Source organism: Marmota flaviventris, chromosome 1 (genome assembly GCF_047511675.1).
Source record: "Marmota flaviventris isolate mMarFla1 chromosome 1, mMarFla1.hap1, whole genome shotgun sequence".
Classification (NCBI taxonomy): domain Eukaryota; kingdom Metazoa; phylum Chordata; class Mammalia; order Rodentia; family Sciuridae; genus Marmota; species Marmota flaviventris.
The window spans coordinates 90,775,796-90,788,974 of NC_092498.1; the positions used below are offsets into that span (position 1 = coordinate 90,775,796).

General features: G+C 43.7%; 1 protein-coding gene across 4 annotated transcripts in view; it reads right to left on the bottom strand.

Moving 5' to 3' along the window:
- Pde1c (phosphodiesterase 1C) overlaps nt 1–6,217 on the bottom strand; it is a 503,259-nt gene extending 497,042 nt beyond the window's left edge. For all 4 annotated transcript variants that reach the window (XM_071613983.1, XM_027939700.3, XM_071613984.1 and 1 more), the window contains exon 1: nt 6,084–6,217. In XM_071613983.1, the coding sequence (XP_071470084.1) occupies nt 6,084–6,168 (85 nt within the window). In that variant the 5' untranslated portion in view covers nt 6,169–6,217. The remainder of the gene's footprint in view (nt 1–6,083) is intronic.
- Nucleotides 6,218–13,179: the final 6,962 nt, after the last annotated feature.

Genomic DNA, 13,179 nt, shown 5'->3' on the forward strand with positions numbered 1-13,179 from the left:
GTCTACACTATGCCTTCACTGAATGTGGGCCACACCCCCAGTGCTGGCACAAACCACGCTGGCCTCAGCCACCCACAGAGCCCTGACTGTACCAGGTTCTCTCTAGGACAACATTTGCCTTCAGGCCCTGGCAGGCCAAGGGTGACTGGGAACCCTCAGTCTAAATCCCTCCAGCCTTGGATTGCTGTCTAGGGGCCCCTTGTTTTTCTTCCTCTGTGATAACCTAAAGAGAGAAACACAGGGCAGGGAGCCAGTAATAGTTGCTACAGGAAACACACCCCTCTGTGAACAAGGCCTCTTCAGTACAAGACAGGCCTAGAATTTCCCACACCACCACCATCTCTGAAGGAAGTAGCTTCTCTGTGACACACCCACCAGCTTCACATCCTCCAGCCTGTAGTTCTACCCATTTCACTGAATAACATCGCTGAGTGGAGGAGGGAAAATGAAGGGCCTTCCCTAAGCCCCATTTTCACTTCTATAAAGTGAGAAGTGAGGAGCAGCCAAAGAGATCCAGTGAGGCCCACTTTGGGGATGGAGGGGTGACAAGAAAAAAGCACTATGCCCTTTTGCAGACCAACTTCATGGGGTGGAGGAGGGGGGTATCTGCATTTCGGGTAGCCTCAGAAAGAATCTGCATCCACTTAATACCAACCCTGATAAATATCCAAATGCCAGAAAACAAAGGAAGTTTGTCCAAAAAACAAGATTCTGCTTCACCATTCCCCCCATTCGCTTTGTAATCAAAAGTTCATTTGAACATGTACTTCCCCAGAGTCATATGGCCTCCATTACCATGGATCATGATAATTACTTGCCCATCACAAGTTCCTATACACAGAAGGCTCCCTGTTCGTGCTTTCTGCATGTGGCACATGTTCACCCGTTTCCAAGACCTCTTGACCACATGTCCACTTTGTGACCTGAGAGATTCATATACAGAGAACATAAAACCACTTGCCCTGGGACACAGGGGAGGGTGGGACAGAACCAGGGGCTGGGAGAGGCAGATTAACGAGCCTTGTCTTTTTTTCCTGATCTCCTCCAGGGAAGGGACCCAGGACCTGCCCTGCCTAAGGCAGTGGTTCTGCTTTCACTCCAGTGATGGCTGGTTCAGCCCACCTGACAAACTCCTTCTCTTTGTGGAGATCATGGATTGGTCCCAAGGCTGGGCAGAAATGATGCTCACTGAGGGAGGCAGTATGGTGTGGGGCAAACCATGGTGGACACCTCAGGGCAGATGTGGTTTGACCCCAACTCTGCCACTTCCTTCTTACGTGACTTCTGGCACATTACGTCCTCTCAGAGGCTTAGGAGTTTCTTCTCCTAAAATAGGAGTCATAGCAGCTACCTTTCAGGGTTGTTGTGGAAGGTGTGGAACAAACTGCTGAAGCCCCAAGTCAGAGCCTAGACCACACCCACAGCTACTCTTCCCAGGAAGAGGCACCTGTTCCCAGGGCAGCCTTGGCCATGAGTCCCCAGAGTGCCTGCAACTAGGGCATAGAGGGGTTCAGGGTCCCAGGCTTCCTTGCCAGAAGGACCCTCATAGAATTGCTCCATGGGATGTGACTGGTGTTTGGGATGGTTCCTTGCTGTGTAAGGATGTACTTGCTGCAGAATGTTTAACTCCTCTGTCCCCTGCTCACTGTCTGTAGAGTCTGTCCCCCAGGCCTCCAGCATGACAACTACTAAAAAGGTCCTGCATGTATCCAAACATCACCAGTCCTAAAGGAGAACCATAAGATGAAGGCTCCTTCATACCCAATCAGAACCAAAAGAGAATGCCTGCCCTCAGCCCAGAATGTGCCTTCAACAGGAGCCCCCCCAAGGAGAGTTTGTGACCACAGCTGGCTCACACCTCCCTTCCAGCAGAGTCCCCATGGTCCCCACTGTTCCTCATAGGATTCCCCATGTAATAATTTCTCAAATTTCCATTGTCATACCATATGCACTCCTTTAGTAAAGTCCTTTGATCTACAAGGTTTTTAAATTAACGTCCTAGATTGCCACCCTAAAAGAGGAGGTGATTCTCTAATAAGAGAAGATCAGACACCTGAGAAAAGAGAGCTGGACCTCTTTGGGATTCTTCTCCCACATGGTAGAAGGGACACTATCTGCCTACTCCATTCTACTGAAATGCGCCATGAGCTGGCATCTACAAGTGTGGGCTACAAGCTATCTGCCTGTTCTCTAAGCAATCCTACCACACACTGATGTTGCAAGGGTATGAGAGCTACTGCTTGGAAGAAATGTTTGTAACACACATGCCAGACAGCACTTGCAAATGTTAATATATGTATATATAAATTTGTATACATGTATATATATAGACATATGTACCTGTGTTATAATGCGCACTATTAATGTAATAATTATATGATTAACATAGAATATTAAAGTAGTTAACGGGTACTATTTATAATTGCATGGTATATAAATTTAATGCATCAGTTATATGCATGATATATATACATATATATATATATATATATACATACATACGTGCACACACACACACACTAAGAGTACTCAAAAGTTAATAAATGTTGAACTTCCCTGGAGGAAAAACACAAAGAAAATTTTACAAAAGAAGTAAAATAACTTGTGAATTAAGATACCACCTTCCACCTCTCAAACTAGAAACATTTTTTTTAAACAATAGCCTTGGGTATTCATGAGAGTGTGACACATGGCTGATAGAGTGTGAACTGGAAAGCCTTTCCAAAGGGCAGCTGAGCAATAGGTTTTAAAGTTCCCAAAGTATGCATGTTCTTGAACAAAGCAATCATACTCTGTACAAGTTCATCCTTAAAAAATTGGGGGCTGGGGATGTGGCTCAAGCCGTAGTGCGCTCGCCTAGCATGCGCGCAGCGCTGTGTTCAATCCTCAGCAGCACATACAAAAAAAAAAAATAAAGATGTTGTGTCCACCGAAAACTAAAAAAATAAATATTAAAAAATTCTCTCTCTCTCTCTCTCTCTCTCTATCTCTATCTCTATCTCTATCTCTATCTCTATCTCTCAAAAAAAACTTGGGCTGGGTTTCTGGCTCAGTGGTAGAGTGCTTTCCTTGCACGTATGAGGCACTGGGTTCAATTCTCAGCACCACAAATAAACAAATGATTAAAATAAAGGTCCATCAATAACTAAAAAAAAAAATTTTAAGTACTTGGGTGGGGATCTGGGGTTGTGGCTCAGTGGTAGAGCGCACACCTAGCGCGTGCGGGCCCTGGGTTCGATCCTCAGCACCACATAAAAATAAATAAATAGAATGAAGATATTGTGTCCAACTACAACTAGAGGATGAATATTTAAAAAGAAAGTACTTAGGGATTTATTTTTATCATTGTTTGTTAATGATAAAAATTAAAAGCCTCAACAATCAAAAATAGGAGGTTATTAAATATTTTATATATATATATATATATATTTTTTTTTTTATAAATTTTTTTTTTTTCAGTTTTCGGCAGACACAACATCGTTGTTTGTATGTGGTGCTGAGGATCGAACCTGGGCCGCACGCATGCTAGGCGAGCACGCTACCGCTTGAGCCACATCCCCAGCCCCAAAATATTTTATATATATAGCACAAAACAAAGCTAATATTATTAAATAGCAGATTTCCAAACATTACATTGCATTTTCTTTAAAAATTTTTGTCTATGCAAAAATGTACTAGAAAGTACATATAAGAAATAATAACATTTGGCCTGATAAGATTTACAGGTGATTTTTTTTAATAATCTGCATATTTTCTAAAATATCCATACTGGCCTAAAATTTCTAAAATGTCTCTTATTACAATAATTCTATTTTGTAATATGTTTATGTATGAACATATCACATCACCCCAAGAACACAAATTCCCTGAGTACAAGTCCTAAGTCTGGTTTATCTTCATGACCTCCCCATTATGATAGTTTAGTGCCTTGAATACTTACAATAATTACTATTTATTTAATTTTTGCCTTGTGGAAAGCATTGTGCTAAATTGTATCTTTTAATACAGTGAAATTCAATAATCATTTGTTGAAGAAAGGAGGGAAAAAGGAGAACAGATAAAAAGAAGTAAATTAATAAATGCCCAGCAACCTGAAATGAGCTGGCAGCTATCTCAAATGGAAGTGACAAGATCACTTTTGGGTCCCTTTCTAACCACCAGGCCATACCAGTCTACTAGACCATCCCTTCTAATGGTGAGGGACAGGATTAGGAGGAGGAGAACCATGCTATGATCCTGGATTTTAGGAAGCCACACATTTTGCAGGATAAGATCTGGTGAGAACTAGTACTTTAAAAAAAAAAAAAATCACTTCTGAAAGTTTTCCAGCAGAGTCAAGAAAACCAATACTAACATGAAAATGACACTTTAAATAAATGCTTTTGACCTTGACAACTTTTAATTCATTTCCATAGATGATCCCTGAATGCCCACCATCATGTCTCCATTGGAGCAGAGAAAAAATAAATAAGCACAGTGTCATCTTTCAGGAATCTGTAATGCAATGAAGACCACAGGTGCCAAACCAATGCCAGGCAGGGTGTAAGTTATGGTGGAGTACCCCTCTCCACCAATGGGCAGTGTGCAGTGGATGTTCTTTCTGATGGGGATGGAGAGACCCAGAGGTAACAAATGAAAGCAGACATTTGGAGGGCAGACAAGATTTCTCAATGCCAAGTTGGGGGAATGGCATTCCTGGCTACAGGACAGTCAAGGCAAAGTCTCTAAGCTGTGGGGCTGGAGTTGTAGCTCAGTGGTAGTGTGCTTGTCTCACACAGGTAAGGCCCTGGGTTTGATCCTCAGCACCACATAAAAAAACAATAAATAAAATAATGGTATTGTGTCCATCTACAACTAAATGTATATTTTTTAAAAGTCTAAGGGTTGAGATATGGTATGTTTGGGGAAGAACATGTGTTCAGTCCATGCCCTAGAAACCTCGGGCCACTTCAGAACAAGCAAAACTGGCCCAGAAATGAGTTGCTCATCATCGGTCTCATTTTCCCCCAGCACTTTCCCACCACACCTCCAAGCAGGTGCAGCACACCAAAAAGCAAATTAACATGCTCCCCCATTTTTAAAGTCTCTGGAGTTCAGATCAGATTTAAAGCCACAGAAATCTGAGTGCTCCCAGAAATAGGAATGCAAGAGTACCTCCTAAGCACCTGTCCCTATGCTGCTATTCTCTAAATGCTGACATCCACAGAGGAAGCCCCCTGCCACAAACTGGGCCTCCCAGGTCTGCCCACCCCCAGGAAGATGAAGACACAAGACCTTGAGAAATTGTTTCAAAACAGTGGATGCATAAGACCAAGAAACACATCTTAGACAGATATCTTCAAATGCTCAGCCTCCAGAGGGTGAGCTCTGTGGTCCACCTCCCTGAGGACAGGAACAGTTAGGGGCAGAAAGAAAGCAGGAGCCACTGCGAGTCCGGAAGACTCCAACACTCGCCTCCAACATTCGGCTCAGGGACACCACAGCTTTTTCTCAAATATTTCAGTAACATGATATATTATCCCTCTCTCCCTGCCTGCATCCTGCGTCTCTCTCAGAGACTCTGAATGGGTTTCTTCTTCTAAGTCTCTCCTCTCTCCTCTCTCTCTCCCCTGTGTCTTGGCATTTCTATCTCTAACCTGGTGCCTAGATGCCTAAACGTCTTTGCCATTCTGTCCCTGTGAGTCTCTTTAGTCACTGTCTTTCTGTCGCTTTTCTATCTTCCCTCCTTAGGTTTTCCTATCTCCATCATTCCATCTCTCTGTGTCCATCGCTGTCTGTATTCTTCCTCTTCTGGATTTTGTTATTCTATTCGCTGCAAGAAAATCGAGCAGTTCAGAGAAGTATGATCCTGAAAACTGGCTCCTGCGGGATGTAGGTTGATGGGTGCCTCATGGACAACCCCCGGCGCGGCTTCCTGTCTATGTCAGTGGCTCCCAGGTGCTCCCGCCTGTCGCGCACAGTCCTGGCCCAGGCCGACCCATGATCCCTCCACACACACCCCTGCTTAGATAGTGACCCTCACCACCACCGGAAAGGGTGTTTGCCTAAGCCAGGCGTCGGACAGGGAGGTGGAAAGTTCTCACCGATAGTGAAGCTGTAGCCATCGATGCTGAAAGTGGCGCTCCTGCATTTTTTGAAGCCCTCCTTCCTGTTGCTGGCGTCCGTCATGGCTCAGCCGGACGGGCACGGACCGCGCAGCTGGCCAGCTGCCTCCAGAGATCCCCACCGCTAAGCGCACGGCCCCGCGCCGGGCTCTCGCCGGCGTCCCCTCTCCCGGCGCGCCGCGCGCTGTCACCCGCAGACCCGCGCTGGTTGCTAGTAGAGCGCGCCGGCTGCAGGCACTGGGACCCAACGTCAACTAGTGCACCAGGCACACGGCGGAGTCAGCGAGCCATCGAAACAGCCCCATCGCTAACGGCCAGTTCCAGATACCAGGAGAGGAGAGTTACTAAGGCGAGGCGCAGCGCGCGGGTGCCTGTGGACCCAGCTGGTGGGTGGGTGCCGGAGTCCCGCCTTTCCCGCTCTACTCCCTGGGAGTCGCTGAAGCCAGAGCGCTAGGGGCACGTCTGTTTTCTATTTCAGCTTCGCCTTCCCCTCTCTGGAGGCTGGTGGGGTTTGAGGACCCGAGGGAATGGCTGAGATTTGGCGTCGTGCTTCTTCAAATATGTTTTCTCTGGCCAGAGAGCTTCCCAAAAGCACATCAACAGATGGAAAAGCAAACATCTTAGCCGTCAGATGCTGCCAAAGTTTACTCCAAACAAGGAAGTCAGGAAGATCGCCACGCCCACTTCCTCCCACAGCTGTCCCCAGAACTCCTCTGAAGCCCCGATAATATACGACTTCTCAACAGTCCCTGGCCAGAAGATGATTATCAAAGTGACCCATATTGGTGGACAAGCGTTTTCACCCGGAGGCTCTAAGATGTGCGATTCACAAGCGAGTTTGAACGATTCATTTTCAGTAGCTCCGTTCTTTCAAAGTTGGGTTTGCCAAACATGATAAGATTCCTGGATTTGCACACCTGGGAAAGATCTTACCAATCTTGGAGCTAACGTTTTGATGACAGAAGCAGAAACTGAGTTTGAGAAGAGCTTGAGGGAGGTGCTTCAGCTAGAAAGTGGAGAAAGTGGAAGAGATTTACTTTATTGACCCCAAATCTGTTGTGCCTTTCTGAGTTAGGCAAGGCTTGTACAGGGGAAATCATTCCTGGCAGCCAGCAAGCAGTTACTGAAGATTTGCAGCCACAGTGCTCTGTGTCGGGTGCTGAGGAGGCGTCCACTCTGGGTAACACGGGGAATGAAGGTGCTATGCCCAAGCTCTCTTGGGACTACAATTAATGTAACCTCATTTGGGGGGGGGGGGGGTATTGACACAATAAACACTTGTCAATAAAAGTCAAGCAGGTGTATGTCTACCCGATTCCAGTGAAGTTTAGAGGACAGCGATCTTCAGAGTCTAATAAATAGAAAACCTCTCCAAACACACACACACACACACACACACACACACAAAATTTCAGGAGACCCCTAAAGTCCTAAAGCCCATAGAAACCTAGGTTAATGTACGTCTCAGAAATTTAGCCTTCTTCAATTCACCAAATATTTTTAAAGAAATTGATTTATTTTTTTAATGTCAGAGTGCAGTTGGTATTTCAGTTTCAAATTCCCTCATGGAAGACCCCAAACTACACAAGATAGTTTCATTAGGTTGGTAGCAAGATTAATTAATCATAAAGGCAGTGGGTGCCATGAATATGGTGTCATGCAGAGTGGCCCTTCTCAACATGGGAGCCATGATGTAGTCCTTAGAGTATAAGGCTCATGTCTGGAACTATAACTAGTTCAATGCACATACAGACCTAGGTCTGGAATCTGGCTCCACCACTTACCAGCTACATGACCTTGAGCAAGACGCTCAACACCCCTGAGTCTAGTTGTCCTCATCTTACAATGAGAGTGAAGAACACCACTATGTACAGGCATTCATTTAGGGCATTCACCTGACTCTCAATTTCATTATGCAGACACTGCAAAATTCTCCACAACAATACTTTGCTTATAGGTGCCACCATTAATTTTATAAGTAACGTGTATGTATGTGTGTGCATATAACAATATTATATTTTTATTATAGTAATCACCAAAATTTTCTTGTAATTTCCACTTCCTTGTATTTTTTCCATATTCCCAAACCTTTAAATGAGACATATGCTTTCTTTTGTGCCAAGGAAAAGTCCTGGAATGAGGAACCTGAAAACCCTGAGTTAATCCCCTATAGTAAATTATCAAGGGAAAAAAAACTAATGTGATGGAAATTTTTCTTTGAGTGAAATTAAAACTTTGCATTTAATCACTCTTAACAGAAAAGCTTCTTGAAATATAATCTATAAAAATAATAACAATGTGATCATTTATCTGTCCCCTCAGTCTGGTAAAAATAACTTGCCTGAACAATTAGAACTGTTTTTAAACTGCTTCTCCCCAGAATCATTATCTCTCTCCCTGGTTTTAGAGATTACACACCTACAGAACCACTAAATGTGTTGCTTCAAGTCTTAAAACAGCCTTCTCGGTGCAGGGCTCTTACACCAAACCAAGCCAAGCTCAATGCTACATTACATAAGCCAAGGAAGAATGAGGTCAAGACTGAGATCAAAAGACACTTGGCTAATGCTTGCTCTTTCAGAAATGTTCCCTCTAGAAAGCCTGTGGAGTAGAAAAACCAAGACATCCAAGCAGAGTTGAGTAGTTGTGCCTAAAACCAGGTGACCTGTAAAGCCAAAACCTGTACCATCTGACCCTCCCATAAAACGCTTCCTGACTCCAGGATTATAGCATGTCATACACCTCATACCTGCCAGGGATTTGGGGTAACTTTTGGTTTTATTATATTTACTTTAAAATTTAAGTTTGTAAAGGGATGGATCTTTTTTTAAATACTGAACTGGATTCTAACAAGAAAGGCACAGTGTTAAATATTTGAGGAATGAATGAAGAAAAGAAGGAAGATACATATCGTTTGATCTGGTCATTAGCTGAGATTAGTTAAGATTAATTTCTCCTAAGAAACAATGTGAACCTGACCTCATCTCTAGATAGAAAAGTAGGAACTGAACACAAGGCCCATATCAGTTCATGGGTCAAATGATATCCTTCAAAATATAACTATATGACAACACACACACACACACACACACACACACACACACACACACACAGAATATAGCGGGTTATACAAAAAATAAAAGTCTTGGGAATCCAACTCAGGTGCTAATCAAGTCTTTTGATTCCCCGTGGATCTGTTGATAGAATCCACTACCTATTTCTATGTAGGAGAATGGGTATTAACAGAAAGTACTTGTTGCTGATTTGGGGGATTTTTATAGTTCTAGAAAAAGGGGAGACACTATATTTATAATATGTTATCAAAAAGTGAGCTAAGACCTATAATCCTAGCAGCTCAAGAGGCTGAGTCAGGAGGATCACGAGTTCAAAGCCAGGCTCAGCAACAGCGAGGCACTAAGCAACTCAGTGAGATCCTGTCTCTAAATAAAATACAAAATAGGGCTGGGGATGTGGCTCAATGGTTGAGTGCCCCTGAGTTCAATCCCTGGTACCAAAAAAAAATGAGCTAAGAAAACGACTTTTTATTTTTCATGCCAGATAGAATTTCATTAATGCCCTGCAGCCATTCTCAGGTAGGACGCTGCCTAAAATTTGGAATTCTCCCAGCAACCAGTGGTCCAAGATTGCAAAATCAAGTTACCCCACACAGTTCCTGGCACAGAATAAACCCTTGAAAAAAATTCAATGAATTAAAAATTGAACAAAGATGTAAAAGGCAAAGTTACACAGCCAGGTAGTGATATGCCCTGTCAGTCATTCTTTCTCTTTACTCACCCTCTACATTCTTCTATGATGAGCTTTGGAGGCAGTTCCAAACACTACTCCAAAATAAGTAGGCTTTAAAAATATAAAATTTTTAAAATAAAATAGAAAACTCCACAACTTGCTAGCTGTATGACCTTGGACAAGTTGCTTAGCCTCTCTGAGTCTGAATTTGTTCCTTTGTAAAACAGAGTTATAATATCTATCTCATAAGAAATATGTGAATTTTAATGAAATAATTTATGCTAAAGACTTAACTCAGGCCTAACCCATAGTAAAATTTCAATAAATAGTATTTTTAATACCAGCATCATCATTATGTGCTTCAAATATGATCCATAATCAGAGGCAAGAGGAACAGGCTTAGAACTCTCTCATATCTGGATCCAAGGCTCCAGAGTATCACCCGTTGAGCAATGGAGCCAGAAATTCTAGGCCTCCATCATTCAACTGAGCTGCAGAAACTCAGAGGCTTTCTGAGAATTAGAGTCTAGACATTAGACAGAGCCTGGCTCAGGGCACTCTCAGAAGATGTAAGATCCAGCCTCCATCACCAACCCCATTCCATGACACTTCTGTCATCTATGCTTTGCTGCATTTAAGATATGCTGTGGTCCTCACCTCTCAGGTCTCTTGGCAGCATTGGACTTGTGGACCATGGTTACACCTAACATGCCTTTGTTTCCTGGACATCCAGGCCACAGCTTGCTCCTGGCTTTTCTTCTAGCTCTCCAGCCAATTCCCTTTCTGATGATGTTGACCATTGTGTTCCCTCTCCTCTGAGTGATTCTCTTCACTCTTGATGACTGTTAATGACTGTCAAGCACCTGTGTCCAACCTGGATCAGGTTCCTGAGCAACCTTCTTTCCTTTCAGAAGGTCTTACAGGCAACTTGACCTCTACTCGGCCAATCAGAACTCTTCATCTCCCCATTCCTCACCCAGAGTTCCACTGGGGTGGGGGGTTCTGCACCCCTTCTCATGCCAGTCCAGCCTTTACTATCCTCTCCCCAGCTGCCCTATAGGAGGAGAATTTCTCAGCTGACTGGTTGGAGTTTCCAGGCATTCCTTGGGTCAAATTCACCAGGGAAAGTCTCTTCTGAGCCATAAGGGCCTTCTCCCTGGGAAGCAGCCCCATTCCAGGACAAGCACAGAGCTCAGGGAGTGGCTCATGGGCTAAGTGTTACTTCTCCTGCTTCCTCAAGGTCAGGCATTTCTGGGTTGCTAGCCATAACGTTCCCAGAATATCATCCAAGCTGACTCTTCACCTCCAATGGTGCCATTCCTGTAAATAGTCATTCTGACCACTCAACTGTCAAATCAGAACCCGTGAATCATTACTGTCCCCTCTGTCTTTCTCATCTAAACAGCCACTCATTCCTGGCAGAACCACTTCCTCAGTGTGTCTGGCATCTGTCCTCATGCACCCCTCTGTGGTCCAGGCCACCACTGTCACTCACATTTTTGCACTTCTGTATATTTATATTTTCTAGTTACAGAAAGAAAGAAATTATATGTCACAAGATGATGCAATGTTTAACTACTACATGAATTAGATTTCGGGCTTGCTTTCTAAAAGCCAGAGTGATAACCTAGGATTAAAATGATCTCTGCTCTCAACCAGTAACAGGCCACTTGAAAAAGAAGAGTCCTTTAGGAAAATTAAGCTTAATTTTCATCATGGTAGTGGGCTCAGGTACACTGGTCACAATAGCCCCCCATATCCCCAACCATCTTGCTTTCTGCCTGTCCTCGTAGCCAAAATAAAAATGGAGTCATATCCTTCCTCTGCTTAAAACCCCTCAGTGATTCTTCATCATTCTAGAGAAAATTTTAGAATAAAGTAAAATCTCCTCACTTTGTCTTGTAAGGACCTACAGAATCTTGGAGGAAACTGGGGAGCATAAGTGAATTTGGACTTTCTCCAAGGGGGAGTAGGAGGCATGAGATGCCTTTTTTTTTTTTTTTTTTTTTTTTTTTGAGGCAAGGGTACTGTACTGGGGATTGAACTCAGAGGCACTCACTGAGCCACATCCCCGGCCATATTTTGTATTTTATTTAGAGACAGGGTCTCACTGAGTTGTTTAGTGCCTCTTTATTGCTGAGGCTGGCTTTGAACTCAAGATCCTCCTGCCTCAGCCTCTGGAGCTGCTGGAATTACAGGCATATGCCACCATGCCCAGAATGAGATGTTTTTAAGCAGAAGATAGGAAAGATCAGGAGGAAGTTGAGAAGTTAGCAAGTTAGACAAAGACACGAGAGCAATCACTAAAGGCCAGCTAGCTGCCACTTTGGCATCTGGGTCTGGTCCTCAGGGAGCATTGGGAGCCAGTGGCAAGGCATAGGTCACCTGAATGGATTCCTGATGCTCTTGCAAAGGCTTCGTTTAGATGAACCCTATCAATTCATCTCATCTCAAACTTCACAGAGAGAAGTCAGGCATTCTGTGCTTTCTGAGGACCAAGTAATAAAGCACTAATGTTTATTCAACACCTACTATTGCAAATACTGTGTTAGTTTTCTTATCTAACCTTTGTAATAAATATCCAAGTTCTCAGGTGACCTGACACCATGATAAAGGTTTGTTTCCTACTCATGACAAAGTCAAATATAGATTAGATGAAGGGAGAAGGGCACTAGGTTTCTTCTATGGAGCTTTTCCGGGACGGAGGCCCTTTCTGTCTAGTAGGTCCACCAATCCTGAGGATCTTGCCTGGATCCTCCACAATTAGCTGGCAGATGAAGGAAGAGAAAAAAAAATAGAGGGGATGAAGAAGCCATTTAGGAACCAGGCCTGGAGAAACATATATCACTTCCCCCCCCCACATTCTCTTAGCCATAAATTAGTCATATGGCCCAAGCAAACTACAAGGTGGGTGGATCTGGGAAATGAAGTCAGGAAAGAATAGAAGGTTTAGTAAACACAGGCCCTTTGAAACCCTATCCTTCAATGCACCAGGTGGAGATGTGGCTTCTACCCCCAGGTCTGAGATACTAATCTTTACCCTCAAAACAGAGTTTTCCCTTTCAGTTTTAAACCCAAGCTCACAGGACCAATGTACCTGAGCCCACCACCATGATGTACATTAAGGCTCGCTTTCCCCAAAGGATTCCTCTTTTTCAAGTGGCCTGTTACTGGTTGAGAGCAGAGATCATTTTAATCCTAGGTTATCCACTCTGGCTTTTAGAAAGGAAGCCCCAAATCTAATTCATGTAGTAGTTGGATATGTCATCATCTTGTGACATACAATTTTTTTTTCTGTAACCAGAAAACAAAAATATACAGAAGTGCA